General features: G+C 46.9%; 1 protein-coding gene across 26 annotated transcripts in view; it reads left to right on the forward strand.

The window, feature by feature from the left end:
• Positions 1-19485, forward strand: part of SEC31A (SEC31 homolog A, COPII component) — a 350984-nt gene that overhangs the window by 167227 nt on the left and 164272 nt on the right. For all 26 annotated transcript variants that reach the window (XM_085641210.1, XM_085641201.1, XM_085641203.1 and 23 more), the window contains exons 7-11: positions 7506-7648; positions 13886-13985; positions 14140-14301; positions 14395-14547; positions 16407-16646. In XM_085641210.1, the coding sequence (XP_085497336.1) occupies positions 7506-7648; positions 13886-13985; positions 14140-14301; positions 14395-14547; positions 16407-16646 (798 nt within the window). The remainder of the gene's footprint in view (positions 1-7505; positions 7649-13885; positions 13986-14139; positions 14302-14394; positions 14548-16406; positions 16647-19485) is intronic.

A 19485-nucleotide genomic window follows, 5' to 3' on the forward strand; every position in this document is an offset into this window, starting at 1 on the left:
ATTCAACTGCAACAAACTAGAGACAAAGTTGAAATTGCTTGAAGCAGTCGAAAAGAGAACAGACTCCATGAAGATATGGCAGCACTCTCCTTTGTGAGTGCAGGGTGAAAATCCTATGCCTTACTTAAAACTAAGCAGAAATGCTTTCGTGGGGCAAACCCTAGAAGATGGCCTGCTGTTGCAATGCAAGCAGAAGGCAAAGTTTATCGTGGAGAGGATAACGCCACTCAGGGACTCAACGGGGATATGAAAAGGGATGACATGGTTATAGTTAATCCTTTTTAAACGTGTGTTGATAAGCAGTCATCGCTAAAGCTTAGAAGAGACCTTACAGTTTGTGCTGCCTACAGGCAACTATTGTGAATGAGTTTGTGTAGGAAGCTGGGTTTCTGATGCAGTAACCCTCCACACACGTTTTGCCAGATTTCTGATGCACTTTGACTTGATGTGTCATGGGTCCCTGCCAATCTGGTTCCCAGGGCCTGTGTTCTTTCCCTAAACTGTACCTATATACCCCCAATTGGCACATCTCTGGCCACATGCAAGTCCCTTGTAAAAGTTTCCATGGGTACCAAGGGGCACTGTGACCAGGAAAGGACTTTAGGTGCTGCAACACATATTGTGCCACCCTTCGAGGTCCTGTACCTTAACACACACTGCCATTGCACGCTGCATGTTTTGGTGCAAAGAAAAGCAAATAGTCAACATGGCACACATACCTGTGTGCCATGCCTGCTATCCACTGCCTATGGTATAGGTAAGACATCCCTCTAGCTGGGTGCACTATACCACTGGTGAGGGTACAATTGCATGAGCACTGTACCCCTACAGTGTCTAAGTCCATTCTTAGACACTAAGGGCCATATGTATCAACACATTTTCCTATAGACACAGAATGGGTAAATCCCTTTGATACATATGGCCCCAAGTGCAGTAAAGCCATAAAGAGTATATGGTCTGGTAATTTGTCATTACGAACTCCACAGCACCATATTGGCTTTACTGAAGTCTGGGAAGTTTGGAATTAAACTTCTCAGACCAATAAACCCACACTGATGCCCGTGTGAGATTTATTGTACAATACACTCAGAGGGCATCTTAGAGATGCCCCCTGAAAAACGACCAACTTCTGGTGAGTTCCTTGACTTGTACACACCATCCTGCCACCACAAGACATGTTTCTGGACCCCTGGGGTGGAGCCTTCGCTCCCTGAGCCCAGAAATAAAGCCTTTCCTGGGCTGAGATGTTCACATCTCCCCCAGGTCATGAAGAGCCATCTGTGTCAGGGGAGCTTCAAAGGCCATGCTGCCTTTGTAACACAACCCCCAGCCTCTCCTGCTATCAGGAGCAGTCCTCTATCCTGTCTCCCCTTCTTTTTGGTGGGAAGATAGGCAGGAAAAATTAGAACAGCCAAAAAGGTGTGCCAACCTCTGTCAACCCCACCCCTCAGGTGGGGGAGGCGAGGTGAAGCCCACTTTTCAGTGCCTGCCATCTTGCAGATGGCGGGCACTCTCCAATCAGGATGAGGGATTGTGCCCACTCCCCCACGTGGGGTGAGCACACCATGGGTGTAGTCACTCGAAGGTCAGTAGCCCATTGACTACTGACCTCGAGACCCATGAAATGTCCCCTAAATACAGTATTTAGGGGGCAGCACTGAACCAAGAAGACAGATTTCCGCAACCTCAAAGAAGGACGAAAGAAGACAACCTGCAGAGGAGACTGCAGAGAAGAACTGACTTGGCCCCAGCCCTACCGGCCCGTCTGCAGTTTCTCGAGATCCGGTGCCAAAAGTCGCCTTATCCTGCAGCCAGCAACCTCCAGAACCCTTGGGAGGACTGACTGCCTTCAACAAAGAACGGATCTCCTGTGACCAGCAGCTCTGCTGAAAAGAAACTTCCAAGACAGACTCTGAGCCTGCTGAGGACAAAGAAACCTGACGCCTTGAACCACCACTGCATCCAACGCCTATGGCCCGAATCCGGGTGGCCCACTGGTCCCAGCGAGGTCCCCCAGCTCACCAGAGTCCAAGTCCACCATGGGTTGACCCCTCCAAGACTCCCTGACGTCGCCTGCAGCTTCTGCCCCCCCCCCACCCTCCAACCGCGAGTGGCCCGGTAAGGTGAAATCTGACCTCAAAAGACACCCCTGCATCCAGCCGCCCTGTGCCCTGGAGAAAAGAACCCGAGGTGCACCCACTTCCCGTGCCCTCCAACTTACCTGCCCAGTTGTTGGTTCCTCCCGGAAGTCTTCCTGGACCGAGACTGCGGACAAAATCCAAAACCAGAAACTCCCATTGAAAACAACAGGGCACGCGATGCCAAAACAGCACCCTGCTCCGGGCCGCCCCTGTGGTGCTCTGGGTGCACCTTGTGTGCTAAACTGGACCCTCCTTTGCCCTGAGCCTAAATCCAGGAGCTTAGCTCCCACAACCTTGTGGCCTGCTCATGAGCAGCCACCAATCGGAGGCCCCCTATCCCCCATTGGATAACATTGGGCCTCAGCACCCGACCACCCTAGTTCTGCTGAGGGTGCTTTGAGAGTGCATCCTCGACCCTGGGGTAACTCTGGGTCTAACCCCTGAAACCCATCTCCCACAACCAAGTACTTAATTGTTAACTGATAGCTTCATTTCCTCTCATAGGATTGCATTGACTCCTTTTCTTTGAAAAATCTTGTGGAGTTGGTTTGGATGAAAACCCTAAGAAACTGCATATGTGTAAGAATTTAATGACTTGCCTTTTGTCTAGTGAATATCTAGGTGTGATATCCAGGCATATCACACTGATTGGCAACAGTAACTTAAAAATTAATCCAATTAGTAACCCTCACAATAATCTATAAAGTAACTGAAAACTAATTTTGAACTGTTGACTTACCCGTAAATCAACCAACTTTATTTGAACCTGCATTCAACTGTAATTCACTGAATAAGCCTTGCAAAGTATTATTTCACTTACCTGCACCAAACCTGGCTTGGTTCTAGAAAATAAATATAACTGAATAATATATTTTTTTTTATACAAACAAATTGGTCTGAGTTCAGTCTTGTGTGACACATCATTTCTTGCCTGAGTTGGTACAATAAATGCTTAACACTACCCTCTGATAAAAGCTTACTGCTCTCCCCCAGTACCACAAATGGAGAGGAAGTTATTATTTACTTTTACCTCTGCCTACCTTTGGGGTTCCACTGGCCTCTGTGCACACTATACTTTACTTTGATATAGCATATAGAGAGCCAGCTTTCTACAGTTTGGACTTGCAGCTATTGGCGGAAAAATTGGTAACAAAACTGGGGAAGGTTTGCTGGGATTAGTAGACCCTCCTCATTCCAGGTTGGTTCCTGGAAGTAACTGTGGGGACAATACAAAGAGGGTGATTCCAGTGGCATAATGGAGAATGATGGGGCTCCTCTGTGGAATGTAATGAGGGCCCCCTGAGTCTTGATCTTGGGTTCAATGGGTGGGCCTCTGAATGGTGGCAGACCCCTATAGGGTTTGGGTTGCCACAGAGTCCTGCGTTACACTTCTGGGTCATTCTCATAATTGACAGTATCAAAAGCATGCAGAAGAGGGCTGTACTTCTATCATTAGTCCTGGAGAATACACTTAACCATGTTGACTTGCAGTATCTTGGGGGAGAAAATTGAGGTGTTCAGGATAAGGAGGAGGTTTCCAGGCAATGGACTTACTGTGAATATGAAGGCCAGACAGGCTTGGTTCATATCAATGCCTAAATGTAAAATTCCAGAGAGATACTACGAAGGAGTATTACCCTTTCCTGCTTGTTTCACGCTGAACAATATGGAGCGTTTCACATTTAGTGGCCAGAAACGTTAAATTATAAGGAGTCAAAATTGAGTGTGTTGCAATACACTCTCATGATGTATGCAGATGATCTGTTGTCAGTGAATGACCCAGTGAACTCCATCTCGCATTGATGAAGGAACTCGAGAGTTCTAGAACGGTATCCGACTTCTATATAAACATTATTTTTTGTCTTTGTTCGAAGACCAGATAAATTCGCTCAATGTACCACAGAAGCCAATGTATGTCTGGGGTTACATATTACCCCAATGACTGATTGATGGTACAAGTAAACTAGACTTTCCTGTGCAGCAAGACCTGCACTCCTGGTACACTGGGCATCCTCTGGTGCAGAAGGATTGCAGCAGCCAAAATGTTCACCTCACTTTATCTTTTTTTTTTTTTTAGATTTTTTTTAATTAGGTTTTAACACTTTAGATACAGTGAAGCATAAAATGTTTCATTCTTGAGTTACATACATAGGTAGACGGAGACAGTTTGGGCCCTTGAGTGTACATTGGTGGATACTATCTTTCTTAGCTGCCACTGTATATCCTTACAGTCCCGGTGTTACAAACATGTTGAGGCCATCTACAACTTCCGTATATGTCCTGGGATATGCCTGTAGGCCTATAGCTTGGTCGTGGAGCTACGTCTACCCATGGTACTTGTGGGAGCCATAGTATTCTGCCCGAGTAATTAGGCAACGTTCCCTGCCCCCTAATGACGTTATCTATGCTGCTGGCTGGTATCCTTAACTTAAAATATGGGCATTGAACTGGGGTACTGGTTTGGGGTCAGCGGGGAGGGAGGGTATGTGCAGATGGGAGGGGGGGGAGTAGGTCCTCTATGTAGTTGTGTGTGGCTACTTGGCGGCTGGCGACTCTTGATGCGTGGGTAAGGGCTCGACTACTTCCCCTGTGCTATGCTTCTAAGGCGAGGACTGTGATAGGGCATCTCCGATATGTGTGTGTTCTGACTCGCTGCATCTATCATCTGGTCCTATTGGTGTGTCGGATGTTGTCTGGGCATGGGATGCCTTGGCTGGCTCCGCTCGTGTGGTTTGCTGACAGAACTGGTATAGTATGTGCGCCCATTCCATGGATATGTGGTGTTTGCTCGTTCCCTTTGCTTCTTCGTCCCGGATCGTATCCTCTTCCGCTGCGCCCCACTTTTTGACTGCTCCCACCCAGGCCTCCACTGGGGGTCCCCCCCGGGGTTCGGCAGTGCATGGCTATAGCTTTCTTCGCCAGGAGTAGTAAAAGGGGCGCTTTATCAGTTTTCCATCTCCTGAACACTCCTTGCGCGCAGGCCTCCCATGTATTGACCCCGGGAATGTTTGTGGTTGCATGTAGCGCTTCATGGATGTAGTTCCAGTATTGTTGCAGTGTAGGGCACCCCCAGAACATGTGTTTAAAGTCCGCTGCAGGAGCCTGGCATCTGGGACAGAGAAACTGTGTATCTGGGTAGAAGCGCTGCAGTCGTTCAGGCGTTAAGTATGCCCTGTATAAGATATTAAATTGTATGTTTTTGAATCGCGTGTTTCTGGAGTATTTTTTAGGGTATTCTATAGCCTGCACCCATTCTTTGTCGTGCAGTGGCCGATCTAGGTCCTACTCCCATGTCTGCCGCAGTGAAGTCAGCGGCTTGAGTAGTAGTTCCCGAATGGCTTTGTACAGCCATGTGACAAGATGTCTGCCCGCCCCCATATGTAGTATGGTGTGTATTACTAGATGTGTCGGCGGTTCTCCCTCCACTGGGTCCCAAAACGGGCGGCTACTAGCTAAAAGTCGTCTATGCAATAGAAATTGTCCTGGGGGGGGGGGGAGGGGGGGAGAGGGGGTTTGTATTCTTCTACTGGCTGTTCGTAGGGTCTCAATTGTCCTTCCTCAAAGAGGGATTCCCACTCAGTCAGTGAGCTGTGTGTCCATACTTGTAGGGTTTGGGCGGTGTAATGTTTTTCCCCAAAAAATCATTTTGGCTAGAGCCAAACGCCCGGTGGGGGCCAGGGGTAGCGTCCTCCTGAAGTTCTCTGTCGCTCTTATGCCTGCCAGCGCCATATGGTGGTTCCCTTCGTAAGTGACGCTCGGAGAATGGTACAGTCGAATTCCAAGGTACCGAGGTGCTTCATTGCTCCTGGCGACTCTCTGATCCCCTATTGTAATGTCAAAGGGGGCTAGGTGTGGGCTAAGGTAGATCGTGGATTTGTCCCAGTTGACTCTGAGGCTTGAAACATCTGCGAACTCCCGTAGCACTGTCCATATTGGGGTCAAGTCGGATGCTATGTCACGTACGTATATGAGCAGGTCGTCCGCGTAGAATGATACGCTGTGGACTGTGCCAGCTTTCGGAATACCCCAGGCTTCTCCCTCCCGACGCATCCATATTGCCAAGGGTTCTATTGCCAGAGCAAATAGTAACAGGGAGAGTGGACACCCTTGGCATGTACCCTTCTCTACCCGGAATGGGGCAGAGATATTTTTGCCCAGTCGTACCCTTGTCGTGAGGTTCGTCTATAGGAGTCGTGTGTACACGAGTAGGGTCGGACCCACGTCATTCCGTTGGAGAACGGCAAACAGATAGGGCCATAGGAAGGTGTCAAAGGCTTTCTCTAGATCGAAAATTAGACACGCCGCTCTTGGGAACTGGGGACCTGCTCTGTCCTGTATATGGAACAGCCTATGTAAGTTCTGGGACGTGTTGCACCCTGGGACGAACCCACACTGATCTGGGTGGATCAGTGGGGGCAGGACTTGGGAATACCGGTCCACCAGAATTTTCCCCATTATTTTGCAGTCTGCATTCAGCAGTGTTATTGGCCTGTACAAGGCAGGGAGCCGGTTTTGGGAACACCACCAGAACTGACTCTCTAAGTTATCCCGGCAGTTAACCCCGTTCCAGTGCGTCTTCATACATGTCTACTATTGGGGGGACCAGTTGACTTGAGAATGTACTGTAGTACTCTAGTGGGAATCCGTCCATGCCCGGGGCTTTATTGCGCGCTAGGGCGCGAATTGCATGGGCGACATGTGCGGACACTATATTTTCGTCCAGGGCCTCCCTGTCTTCTACTGGGATTCGCGGAATGGTTAGGGGCTTAGGAAGTGTTACCTCACTTTGTTATCTATACTTCTTTCAGACTTTACTTTTGCTGTTACCCAATGAGAGCCTGAGGAAACTCTAAAAGGCTATAGATTGATGTATATTTTTTATTTATCTGTTTGCTGTCTACTGATAATGAGGATCAGATGGTTTATAAAGCATAAATTCATTTTGTGGTTATTGCATTCTCTTTATTCACAAGGTTATGTGCCCACCAGGCTTGTTATTTTTGGCAACGTCTATAAAGAGGATCATGTTTTAATAAAATATATCTTTAGATATACATCTTTAAATGAGAATGCCCAGAAGAAATGCTTTGAGATTTTATAAGATAATTTGTGTTGCCATCAAGAACATAAATGATGCACTCAAACCATTTAGTCCGATTCTAATGCTAAATTCATTAGGCAGTGCTCCAATGATCAGCACAGTTTACGATCCAAATTATTCAGAAGGGCATACTGTTGTAGTTAAATTGTTTGTCCAGATTCAAAAATCATGCTTTGGCATGGATGGTTTACCATGCCAAACTTCACTTGTTTAGTATACTTTCTACGACTTTGATTACCGTCCGTGTTTATCTCACCTTTCAGATGCATTGTTCTGGCATGGAATGGCATCCTGACGTAGCAACCCAGTTGGTTCTTGCGTCTGAGGATGACCGTCTTCCTGTGATACAGATGTGGGATCTCCGGTTTGCTTCATCCCCACTGCGTGTTATGGAAAACCACACAAGGTATGCTTTTTCGTAAAGTTCTGTGGGCATTTCTCTCATCAGTGTGACAGCTTGAGCTATAAATCTCTACAAACTATTTGTATTGATTTCTATTGGTATTTATCCTCCATTTTCGACTTTATATTCAACTGTGAAGAGTGAAGCAGTGTAATATGCCTCCTTACCCTGATCTACTTATAAGCCTGTTGCTGTGATGTGGCTTTTAATTCTGTAAGGAATACGAACATTTCTCTTACCTCCGAGATAATCCCACAGATATTTTGTTAGTACATATTACCTTGATTTAATGAGATATTACTCTGCATTCACTTGATACATTAGTTCTACTATTGACAAGTGTTGATGACTAGTTGGTCACTCATCTGAAAAAAATCACTTTTTGAACCAAGAAATTGCTGGAAATTGATAAGAAGCTGCTGTCTAAAGTGTTAAGGTAGGCAGGGGTTGGAATATACTTGTAGCTGACCAAATTGCCACTTTGTTCTGTAAATAAATGTAAAGGTGTTTGTGGATAAGTTCTAGTTTCGTGGAATGCATCTGAATGGACGTCAGCACAGCTTTAAGACTTGGGACAGTGATTATTTTGTCTTAATCCTGTGGTCATGCATTTGAATTGTGATACGATCCCCTTCTAACACACTTAACCTCCTTTGTGCACATTTCCCAGTTTGTTTAGTTCATTTCACACATTTTCATTGTTCACAAATCACAGTCCCATCTCTTCAATGTATTTAAGAATAAAGGCTCATTATCTTATAAGAAAGTAAGTAAATCTTTATTTGCAGGGTTAATTAAACCATTGCAAATGTGTAGTATAAACATAAAAGTGAAATCTGGGCCTCAATACTGAAAGGAAAACCCAGTTATTCTTGAATGATTTTCCTTAAAAACAATTAATACAGTTTAAATATAAACACAGTTGTAAAAAAAATCAGTTATATACAATTACAATCCAGCATATTGCCCCAGTAGTTACAGACTCTGATGGTTCCCTGAAATCATCAGAATTTAGTGACCCTAGTGTAGGAAAGTGCCCCTTTTGTACATGGTCATCCCCACCTTTTGCCTAGCATTTGATGCATTTTGACAAAGGTTCACTTGGTTCCTGTTGTTCTGGTCCCCAGTGCCAGATCTCTTTCCCTAAAACTATACAATTGTCCCCCAATTGGTAATACCTTTAGTTCCCCCCTGTAAGTCTCTACTAAATGATACCCCTGGTACGTAGGGCAGGGAGACTAAAGAGGGTCCAAAGGGCTGCAGCATGTATTATGCCACCCTAGGGGACCCACCACCAAACTCATGCAGACTGCCATTGTAGGCTGTGTGACATGGTGCTAACAAAAGTGAAGACATGACATGGCCCACCCCGAGTGCCATCCCTACAGACACTGCATGCAGTATATGTAAGTCACCCCTACAGCAGGCCTTACAGGTAGGGTGCATTATATTACATGTGAGGACATATCTGCACGAGCAGATATGCCCCTGTAATGTCGATTTCAATTCTTACCAGTTCCCCAGCTACATGATGAATTCACTGACACTAAATATGTTTTGTATCAAACATCTCATATTAATAAGCCCACAGTGATTCCAGGGATGGATTTAATAATACATGAACCCAGAGGGCATCTTAGTGGTGCCCACTGGTAACCTACCATCTCTAGAGTACGGGCTGACTGATGTAGACCAGTCTGCCACCACAGACAGGTTTGTGACTCCCTGCACGTGAGAGCCCACGCTCTCTGTGGGCAGAAACCATGCCTGCTCCGACCGAAGGTGTCGTAACCTCCTCCAAGCAGGATAGCTAAGTAATGAGCATATCAAGGCAGGAGGCTTCAGAGCCCTCTGCCTCCTTTGATATGCGACCCAGGCTTCCCCCAGAAATGCCACCCCCTGCCCCGGGCCCATTTGGCAGCAGGACAGGTGGGAAAATTAGCTAGTCAGGAGGAGTGTTCCTTATCAGGCTAGCTCCACCCCTAAGGTGGGCTACCTGATGTGAACACAAAAACAGGAAGTCCACCATCTTGATTTTTGGTGGAATTAGGCTCACTGGTTCTGGGTTATTCCCACGTCCCACAGGAAGAGGTCAAATGGGGGGGTGTAGTCACCCTAAAGTTAGGTAGCCCATTGTCTACTACCTGTCACTCCCCTTAACTCCCCTAAATTGAGTGTTTAGGTGCACCCCTGATGCCAGGAACTTAAATTCAACGGATTCAGAAGAAGAGAACAAAGATGAGCAGCGAAAATGAGAAGCGAATATTTCCTTTGGACTGTTTTCACCAAACTCTGCCTGCACCAGTCTAGACAATCATGAAGTAACCGACTCGTCCTTCAGCTGAGCCTCTACCAAGAAACCAGGTAGAGTGCCAGCCCATCGCAAACTGCCTGTAATCTCCCTTGGAGTAGGGGAGCTACACCCCTGCGATCCGCAGGCACCAAAACAGCAGAGTCTGGTTTACCATACTGCAGCTCCCCAGTCGTACTGACACAGCAGCCGCCCAGGAAGAGATCACCCTGCTCTTGAAGGTTAGATCTATCTCTCCAAGCGAGTAGATGTCAGGGCCATCCAGACTCGCACAGCACCACTACCATGGGCGCTGGACCCCTTGCAGCAACCAAGGCCTGTTTTAAGTCCAGTCAGGACTCCAACCGCACCAAGACTGAGCAACCATCGAGGGATGTCAGCACAGCAGAGACCCACTTCCAGAGTGTCCTAGCTGTCCTGATATTTGCACCCTCAACTGGCAAGACTGAGAACCGCAAGGCCCTGCGACGTTCCAGCCCAGCTGACCAAACCCTGCCGCATCCGAGCACACCAGCCCGGGTTACCAGGAACCGACTATGCTTCCTTACCCCCAGGACCCTTGTGAAACAAGCTCCCGGACTTGTCCCCATGTCCCCATGTCCCCCTGTGCAGCCTGTTTTTAGATGGCCCCCGTTCTCTCCTTTACTGTAGCGCATAAGGCTACCAACCCATACAGCACCTCTGGACCCGGACGCCCCAGGGCATATAAACTCTTATCTGCTGGTAGTACTTGGACCGTACTCCTCTACCACCTTAAGTCCTGTAACAGTCCCCAGAAACCTACTGCCAGTGGGGAGCAGCTTTGCTTTGCTCTCTCCCCTCTGTTTTTCTGCTTTCTGCCTTTTTGCTCCTCTGCTCTTTTTTCACCCTCATTTTATCCATTATTGTTTTTTTAACTTTCTTTTACTGCTCCTCTTTTTTGTGCCTTTTTTCCCTTCTGTGCCCTTGCTGCTGCTCATCCTTCCGTGGCCCCGCCCCACCTCCAGCACCGTTTTCCTGCTTCTCGCCTCCCAGCTGTTCAGCCCTCCCCAAACACTATTTAATGGCGGCCGTTGCGCGATGAAGGAGCGATCTAACTGACCTTGTCAGTAAACTCCTTCCCTCACCGCACTGCTCTGCCTGGTAGTTGTTGCCCCCTGACCCTTTCAGGTTCTAAGTTTGAGGCTCTCCCCACCTGCACATCATCCCTGGTGGACCAGTAGAGAACATCTCTGCTCTGCTCTCTGTTTTTTGCATTCTTCCTTTATGCTCCTCAGCTCTTTTTTCACCTTCCTTTTATCTATTATTGCTTCTCTTTACTTTCTCTTATTTCTTCTCTTTTTTTGTGCCTCTTATCCCTTCCGTGCCTTTGCCGCTGCGCGTCCCTGCCGCCCTTGCCATTTTCTTACCTCCTAGCTTTCCAGACCACCCAAATTCAATTTGATGGCGGCCGCTGCCACGCCATAGACAAGCTTGTCTGCGCCCATCCGCACATGGAACACGCCCAGTACCACGGACCCTTGTCCTCAGACCACCCACTGCTACTACTCCAGTACCCCCTCCATGCACTCAACTCCGGACGGTCCACCACCTGCCACCTCTCATCACCAAAGAACACCCAAGGCCTGTTCACCTACACGCCATGGAGATCTGGGACCTACTCGACTCCCTCTCCTCTGACGTCGCCTTCTTTACCGAAACGTGGATGAACCCCACCTTAGCCCCAAACATCGCAACCGCCATCCCCGACAGCTACAAAATCATCCACACTCCTGGTGCCCCGCAGCGCTCGGAACACCACCACCAGTCCCTCCCACACAAACACGGACCACGCACAAAACTGCGGCATCATCCTGGACTCCTTGCTCTCAATGAACCATCAAATCCACGTCGATTCATCGTCCTGCTTTCACACGCTCCGCCTGCTTTGTAAGATCTTCGAGTAAAGTTTCACCGAGTCCAGGAAAAAAGTCACCCATTTGCTTGTCGGGAGCAGACTCTACTAAGGCAACACACTCTATGCCGGCACCACCCAGAAACTCCTAAAGAAACTGCAGAACATCCAGAACGCCTCCGCCAGACTTATCCTGAACATCCCACGCCACAGCCCCATCACCAGCCACCTGAGAGACCTTTACTGGCTACCTAGCAACAAAAGAATTAACTTCACCTCCTCTGCATACCTCAACCACTGCCTCTCCTTCTACACTCCCACCAGACATCTCTGTTCTTCTCAACTGGCCTTGGCTACCATCCCATGGATCCTCAAGACCACGGCTGGAGGAAGAACCTTGTACCTCAGTGCGAAGACCAGGAACTCCTTGCCTCTGCACCGCAGGAAATCATAATTGCTGCTGCAATTCAGGAAGGACCTCAAGACCTGGCTCTTCAACTGAACTGCAGACCCTCCACACCCGCACCTTGAGACCCTTAAGGGTGACTAGTTGCGCTTTATGAGAAAACTGATTGATTGATTGTGATTGTATACTGTGTATACCTTTTTCGCCCATAGGAAAGCATTAAACGTAAAGACTCATTCAAGTGAACATTTTACTTACCTGTAAAATTCAATATTTTAAAAATGTATGACATGACCATGAAGTTCTTGGTATCAAAATTTATATAAAAATGAGAGCTATATTTCTAAATTGGTCTCCGATTTATACTTTGAGTGAGAGTCTCATTTATTGCCTATGTGAGTACAACAAATGCTTTGCACTACCCTCTGATAAGCCTTAACTGCTTTCCCACTCTACCACAAAAGAGAGCATTGAGTGTTCTAATTTGTGCCTCTGTAAACCAATAAGGGTTACCTCTAATCTCTACACAGTGTACCTCGCTTTGGTCCACTATATAGAGAGCCAGCTTCCTACACCAAGCACAATTTTTTTAGCCCTTAAAACATATATTTTGGGATGCAACTGACTAGCAAATTGAAAAACCATGCATTAAGGGTTTAAAAACTTTGGACACGAGGGCGGGGGTTGATGGGCTCAAGGGAGGTCATTTTTCATTGGAGCTCCGGTCCGGCTCCATTTACTGGGTCCCTAATATGCAGAAAAGGTTATGGTGTTTAGCCATCTGACTCAGACAGGATGCTAATCAGGGCCGTAGTGGGCAAAGGGCATTTCCCCGGGAGGCTGGGAGGATGGAGGCAGGTTTTGCAGCGGTGGGGTGGTTTTGATACTGGGGCAGGGTTTGTAGCGAAGCTACAATATTGGCCCCCAGTTACAAAAGCAGCAAAGTGCTTCACACTTGCACTCCCCCCGAAGCTGCTCCGGCAAAATTGCCAGGGCTGTTTTGGGTTTCCAGTCTGGCCTTGATGCTAATTGTGGTCCACCACTGGTTCTGTGGACATTTTTGCCATGCCTGGTGGCGCAATGACCTTTGTTGAGTAGAATCACCATGCAAGATGGTGTGATCACCCATTCATGTCACTTCGGCTACTGGTGAGAGTTCCACCTGGGAATGGTGGGTACAGTGTCAGTGAAATAATGTTGGCTTGTGACATTCTAGCCAAGCTTCTGCTTCAGCATGAACGCTTGCTGGGAGTTTATCCAATAATCTCATTATAGAGGAATGCATTAAAAAAAAAAATCCATTTTGCGAAAGTTTAAATGCATACTTTTCTGATTTGTGGCAGGTGTATCGTGCCTCTCTATAGCTTTATTATCAGGGTCTAGACTAGACTAGTCTTTTCATTTGTGATGGGACCTGAAAGGGGGCGGTAGGAAGAGAAGAAAGCAAACCAAAGATGTAAGCTTTATGAGTGAAGCAAGACAAGAGAATTGTTAACTTCTTCAAAAAGCCCCGTTTTGGGAATGTGAAATTGCTAATCTGTTCACTTCCTTCTGGTGCATAAAACCACTTGCATATGCATTATTACTTTGAAAATATTTGCCGATTAGATATCTTGATTTTGGTTGAAATTTGTTTTCTTTTCATTTAAGGGGTATACTGAACATTGCGTGGAGTATGGCTGACCCAGAACTCCTACTCAGCTGTGGAAAAGATGCAAAAATTATCTGCTGTAATCCCAACACAGGAGAGGTATGTATTTTCTTGCATGTTTTTGTAGGTATAGCCTCTGTATACAGCTGATTAGGTATATTTGAGCTCAACCTAAGAGATCAAAGTGTATGTCCTTAAATTGCATCAAATGACCTTCAAAGAGAAATTATCCACATTGTCTCTGTTGTTGCAGGTGTTATATGAGCTACAAACAAACACTCAGTGGTGCTTCGATATCCAGTGGTGCCCCCGTAACCCTGCTGTGCTGTCTGCTGCTTCCTTTGATGGTCGTATCAGTATCTATTCTATCATGGGGGGAAGTATAGACTGCCTAAGCCAGAACCAGGCTGATAAGGTAAAAACCATTGGCGGTCGGCTTGAAATATGACATTTCTCAGGTTTCTTTGTTCTGCTGGTATGATTTATAAATTTGTCTTAATTCTTTCAGTTGTCTTCCTCGTTTGGTAACATGGATCCCTTTGGTACAGGGCAAGCACTTCCTCCTCTGCAAATTCCCCAAAAAGTGACCCAGCAAATGACTGTTCCTCCATTGAAAAAACCACCAAAGTGGCTTCGGCGTCCTGTTGGGGCTTCCTTTTCAGTAAGTTTATTTTACTGCTAGGTTTGTTAATCTGGTGGGAGGTGAATAGGAGAGTTTGCAGTAAGGTAGCCATATCAACTCTTAAGGATTGTACTTGAAATTGGATAAAACCGATCATGTGCAACTAATTTGATTCATTTGACCTGTATTCATAGCCGACAATTCTATTTTCATGTGTTCTACTTAAGAGCAGTGAACACTAGGAAAGGAAGTGGTTTATAGCTCCTATTCCCATCTTGATTAGGTGACAGCAAAACCTAATGTCCAGTGTCCCGGTGCAGTTTGTCTTACAGCACATTTTAGTTACAAAATGAATGTCACTGAAATATGTACTAAATTTGTCTGCCTCATTTGCATTGTTTTAAATTTCATTTGTTTTTGGCTTTTGTACAGCAGTTTTCAAGTGAGTGATCTAACCCACTTACACGACTTGAATAGTGCGGTAAACCACAGTGCTAATGAAGAATAGCACAGAGCGCATTTCCAAATAGTTGAATCGAGTAGAAGAGTTAAAAAAACACTGAAGCATTTGAAGACATGGACCCCCGTCTAATCGATCATAGGTTGCACTTTTCATTCCTGTTTGTAGTAGTCTTGTTAATGTTCATATTTTTAGGCTTTTGTTGGTAAGTACATTGAAATGAGTGAACGTAAATAGCTCCCATCTGAAAGCATCTCTTTTTACTAAGATCCTGCCACAGCTTGTTTTCTGGACGCTTGTGGTGGCAAGACCTGCAGCAGACAAGCTTGTCTGTGATTAACAGGGTGCATTTGTTTGATTGTTATATCCAACCTGTGTCTTCCGTAAACTGACTCGGTGACACAGAATATCAGAAAAAATGTAAAGCTTGCAAAATCTCATCAAAGCTTAAGAAAACAATTGGACCTTGTCTCCCTAAAATAGGCAATCATGTGGGAAGGTGAGCAAGGCATTCTGCTAAAAAAAATATGTACACAAGGTTTTATCTTTTGTCACAATCTACAAGAAACTAGAGCAATGTTCTATGGTAATAACTTGTGTAATCTATGTATGCTTCACTGTTATACAGTGGTAACATTGCTGTAGATAATATTCTTTCTGTTGGCTAGCCTCAGATTCTTAGTATTTAAATAAAATTTTGGTCCCATTTACACTTTGTTTGCATGGAATAATGTCCTATGCTAGCAGATTCGTATAGTAGAATATTTCCGTGTCCTGTTGTATTTATTGAGTTCATTTTATTTAACAGTATTGCACTTTTGTAATAAGCCATGAGGCCGGCATAAATGAATGCTCGTCTAAATTCTAGAATGACTTATTGGTACTTTATGCGCCCATGCCATTAAGTGAGTTTTTCTTTTTGTTATAGCTTCAGCATTTGTTCCTACTTTATATTTCTTTGCTTATTCACAGAAGAGAAAGGTTGAAAAGGGTTGCTCAGCTTTAGGGTTTCTCCATAGTGTATCCGCTTCACACAAAGGACAAGCAGCTTTAGAGTGTTCATGTACAATACAGTGAAGGACATGCATGAGAGGTGTGACATGTGAAACTGCTTTATTCATCACCATTTGGTATTTATTTTTTCCACTCTTTTGTGTACCTTTCAAACAGTCAATACTGTGGTTTCTTCTATGCCACAGTTTGTTAAATAACACATGAAATGCTAAGCACAAATCTTCAATGGCTGTAGTTTTTAGCAGTAGTGAGCAATTTCGAACTTGAACACTGCATTGAGTTTTATATTGACAGAAATATGTAGGGCATTGTAGCTGATGTGTAGCTTTTCTATATTCCAGGTTTACCACTTATAAAATGTTCCACAAGCTGACATCTTTCATCATGGCAGCTTGTATAAATCTTTTTTTTTTTTCATTTATAGTTTGGTGGGAAATTGGTTACATTTGAGAATGAGAAGCTCCCACAACAGCAGCAGCATACACAGGCTGTACAGCAGCACTTCCGTGTGTATGTCAGCCAGGTGGTCACGGAGAAGGAGTTCCTGAACCGCTCAGATCAGCTGCAAGAAGTGGTGTGTAAGGGCGGCTTTGCAGAGTATTGTCAGAAGAAGATAGAAGCATCCCAGACAGACTTTGAAAAAAATGTGTGGTCTTTCTTAAAGGTAAGCAAGACAAATATAAGAGATGTTTGATGTAAGGGACTGGAAGAAGTATACTGTTAGTGTGGGTATGCAAGACCTTTCCAGCAATCTGTGTCTTAACATTACATTTCCCCCAAGATAATGGCCTAGGTGGGACAGGGAAAGTTGAAAATTCTAGTATCTTTTTCCTGTCAATTTATAGTCAAAAGTGGATTTGTAGTGAGTTGGTGCATGATAGTGGGTGTCTGATGTGGATTGTTTCAACATCTGATGAAGGCTGTGTTGGAGTGGGGTAGGTGTGTGTGTGTGGGTGGATGGAAGATAGGGTCTGTATGTGTGGGTATATGATAGTGTGTGATGGGTGGTCGTATGACTGTATGTCGTATGACAGTGTGTGTGTGGTCGTATGACAGTGTGTGTGTGGTCGTATGACAGTTTGTGTGTGGTCATATGACAGTGTGTGTCTGGTCATGACGGTGTGTGTGTGTGTGGGCGTATGACGGTGTGTGTGGTCGTATGATGGTGTGTGTGTTGGCATATGACGGTGTGTGTGGGCGTATGTCGGTGTGTGTGGGCGTGTGTGTGGGCATATGATGGTGTGTGTGGGCATATGATGGTGTGTGTGGGCATATGATGGTGTGTGTGGGCATATGACGGTGTGTGTGTGGGCATATGACGGTGTGTGTGGGTGTATGACGGTATGTGGTCATATGACTGTGTGTGTGTGGTCATATGACGGTGTGTGTGTGGTCATATGACGGTGTGTGTGGTCGCATGAATGTGTGTGTGGATGTATGACGGTGTGTGTGGACCTATGGCAGTGTGTGTGTGGACCTATGGCGGTGTGTGTGTGGACCTATGGCGGTGTGTGTGTGTGGACCTATGGCGGTGTGTGTGTGTGGACCTATGGTGGTGTGTGTGTGTGGACCTATGGCAGTGTGTGTGTGTGGACCTATGGCAGTGTGTGTGTGTGGACCTATGGCAGTGTGTGTGTGTGGACCTATGGCAGTGTGTGTGTGTGGACCTATGGCAGTGTGTGTGTGTGGACCTATGGCGGTGTGTGTGTGGACCTATGGCGGTGTGTGTGTGGACCTATGGCGGTGTGTGTGTGGACCTATGGCGGTGTGTGTGTGGACCTATGGCGGTGTGTGTGTGGACCTATGGCGGTGTGTGTGTGGACCTATGGCGGTGTGTGTGTGGACCTATGGCGGTGTGTGTGTGGACCTATGGCGGTGTGTGTGTGTGTGTGTGGACCTATGGCGGTGTGTGTGTGTGTGTGGACCTATGGCGGTGTGTGTGTGTGTGTGGACCTATGGCGGTGTGTGTGTGTGTGGACCTATGGCGGTGTGTGTGTGTGGACCTATGGCGGTGTGTGTGTGTGTGGACCTATGGCGGTGTGTGTGTGTGTGGACCTATGGCGGTGTGTGTGGACCTATGGCGGTGTGTGTGGACCTATGGCGGTGTGTGTGGACCTATGGCGGTGTGTGTGTGTGTGTGGACCTATGGCGGTGTGTGTGTGGACCTATGGCGGTGTGTGTGTGTGTGTGGACCTATGGCGGTGTGTGTGTGTGTGTGTGTGTGTGTGTGTGTGGACCTATGGCGGTGTGTGTGTGTGTGTGTGGACCTATGGCGGTGTGTGTGTGTGTGGACCTATGGCGGTGTGTGTGTGTGTGTGGACCTATGGCGGTGTGTGTGTGTGTGTGTGGACCTATGGCGGTGTGTGTGAGTGTGTGGACCTATGACTGTGTGTGAGTGTGTGGACCTATGACTGTGTGTGGATGTATGACGGTGTGTGTGTGTGTGTGTTTGACGGCGTGTGTGTGTGTGGTCATATGGCAGTGTGTGTGTGAACGTATAGCGGTGTGTGTGTGTGGACGTATGGCGGTGTGTGGACGTATGGCGGTGTGTGTGGACGTATGGCGGTGTGTGTGGACATATGGCGGTGTGTGTGGACATATGGCGGTGTGTGTGGACGTATGGCGGTGTGTGTGGACGTATGGCTGTGTGTGTGTGTGTGTGTGGACGTATGGCGGTGTGTGTGTGGATGTATGGCGGTGTGTGTGTGTGTGGACGTATGGCGGTGTGTGTGTGTGGACGTATAGCGGTGTGTGTGTGTGGACGTATAGCGGTGTGTGTGTGTGGACGTATGGCGGTGTGTGTGTGGACGTATGGCGGTGTGTGCTTGTGGACGTATGGCGGTGTGTGTGTGTGGATGTATAGCGGTGTGTGTGTGGACGTATAGCGGTGTGAGTGTGTGGACCTATGACTGTGTGTGGATGTATGACGGTGTGTGTGTGTTTGACGGCGTGTGTGTGTGGTCATATGGCAGTGTGTGTGAACGTATAGCTGTGTGTGTGGACGTATGGCTGTGTGTGTGTGTGTGTGGACGTATGGCGGTGTGTGTGTGTGGACGTATGGCGGTGTGTGTGTGTGGACGTATGGCGGTGTGTGTGTGTGGACGTATGGCGGTGTGTGTGTGTGGACGTATGGCGGTGTGTGTGTGTGTGGATGTATGGCGGTGTGTGTGTGTGGACGTATAGCGGTGTGTGGACGTATGGCGGTGTGTGGACGTATGGCGGTGTGTGTGGACGTATGGCGGTGTGTGTGGACATATGGCGGTGTGTGTGGACATATGGCGGTGTGTGTGGACGTATGGCGGTGTGTGTGGACGTATGGCGGTGTGTGTGTGGACGTATGGCGGTGTGTGTGTGGACGTATGGCGGTGTGTGTGTGGACGTATGGCGGTGTGTGTGTGGACGTATGGCGGTGTGTGTGTGGACGTATGGCGGTGTGTGTGTGGACGTATGGCGGTGTGTGTGTGGACGTATGGCGGTGTGTGTGTGGACGTATGGCAGTGTGT

This window comes from Triturus cristatus, chromosome 2_2 (assembly GCF_964204655.1).
Source record: "Triturus cristatus chromosome 2_2, aTriCri1.1, whole genome shotgun sequence".
Lineage (NCBI taxonomy): Eukaryota > Metazoa > Chordata > Amphibia > Caudata > Salamandridae > Triturus > Triturus cristatus.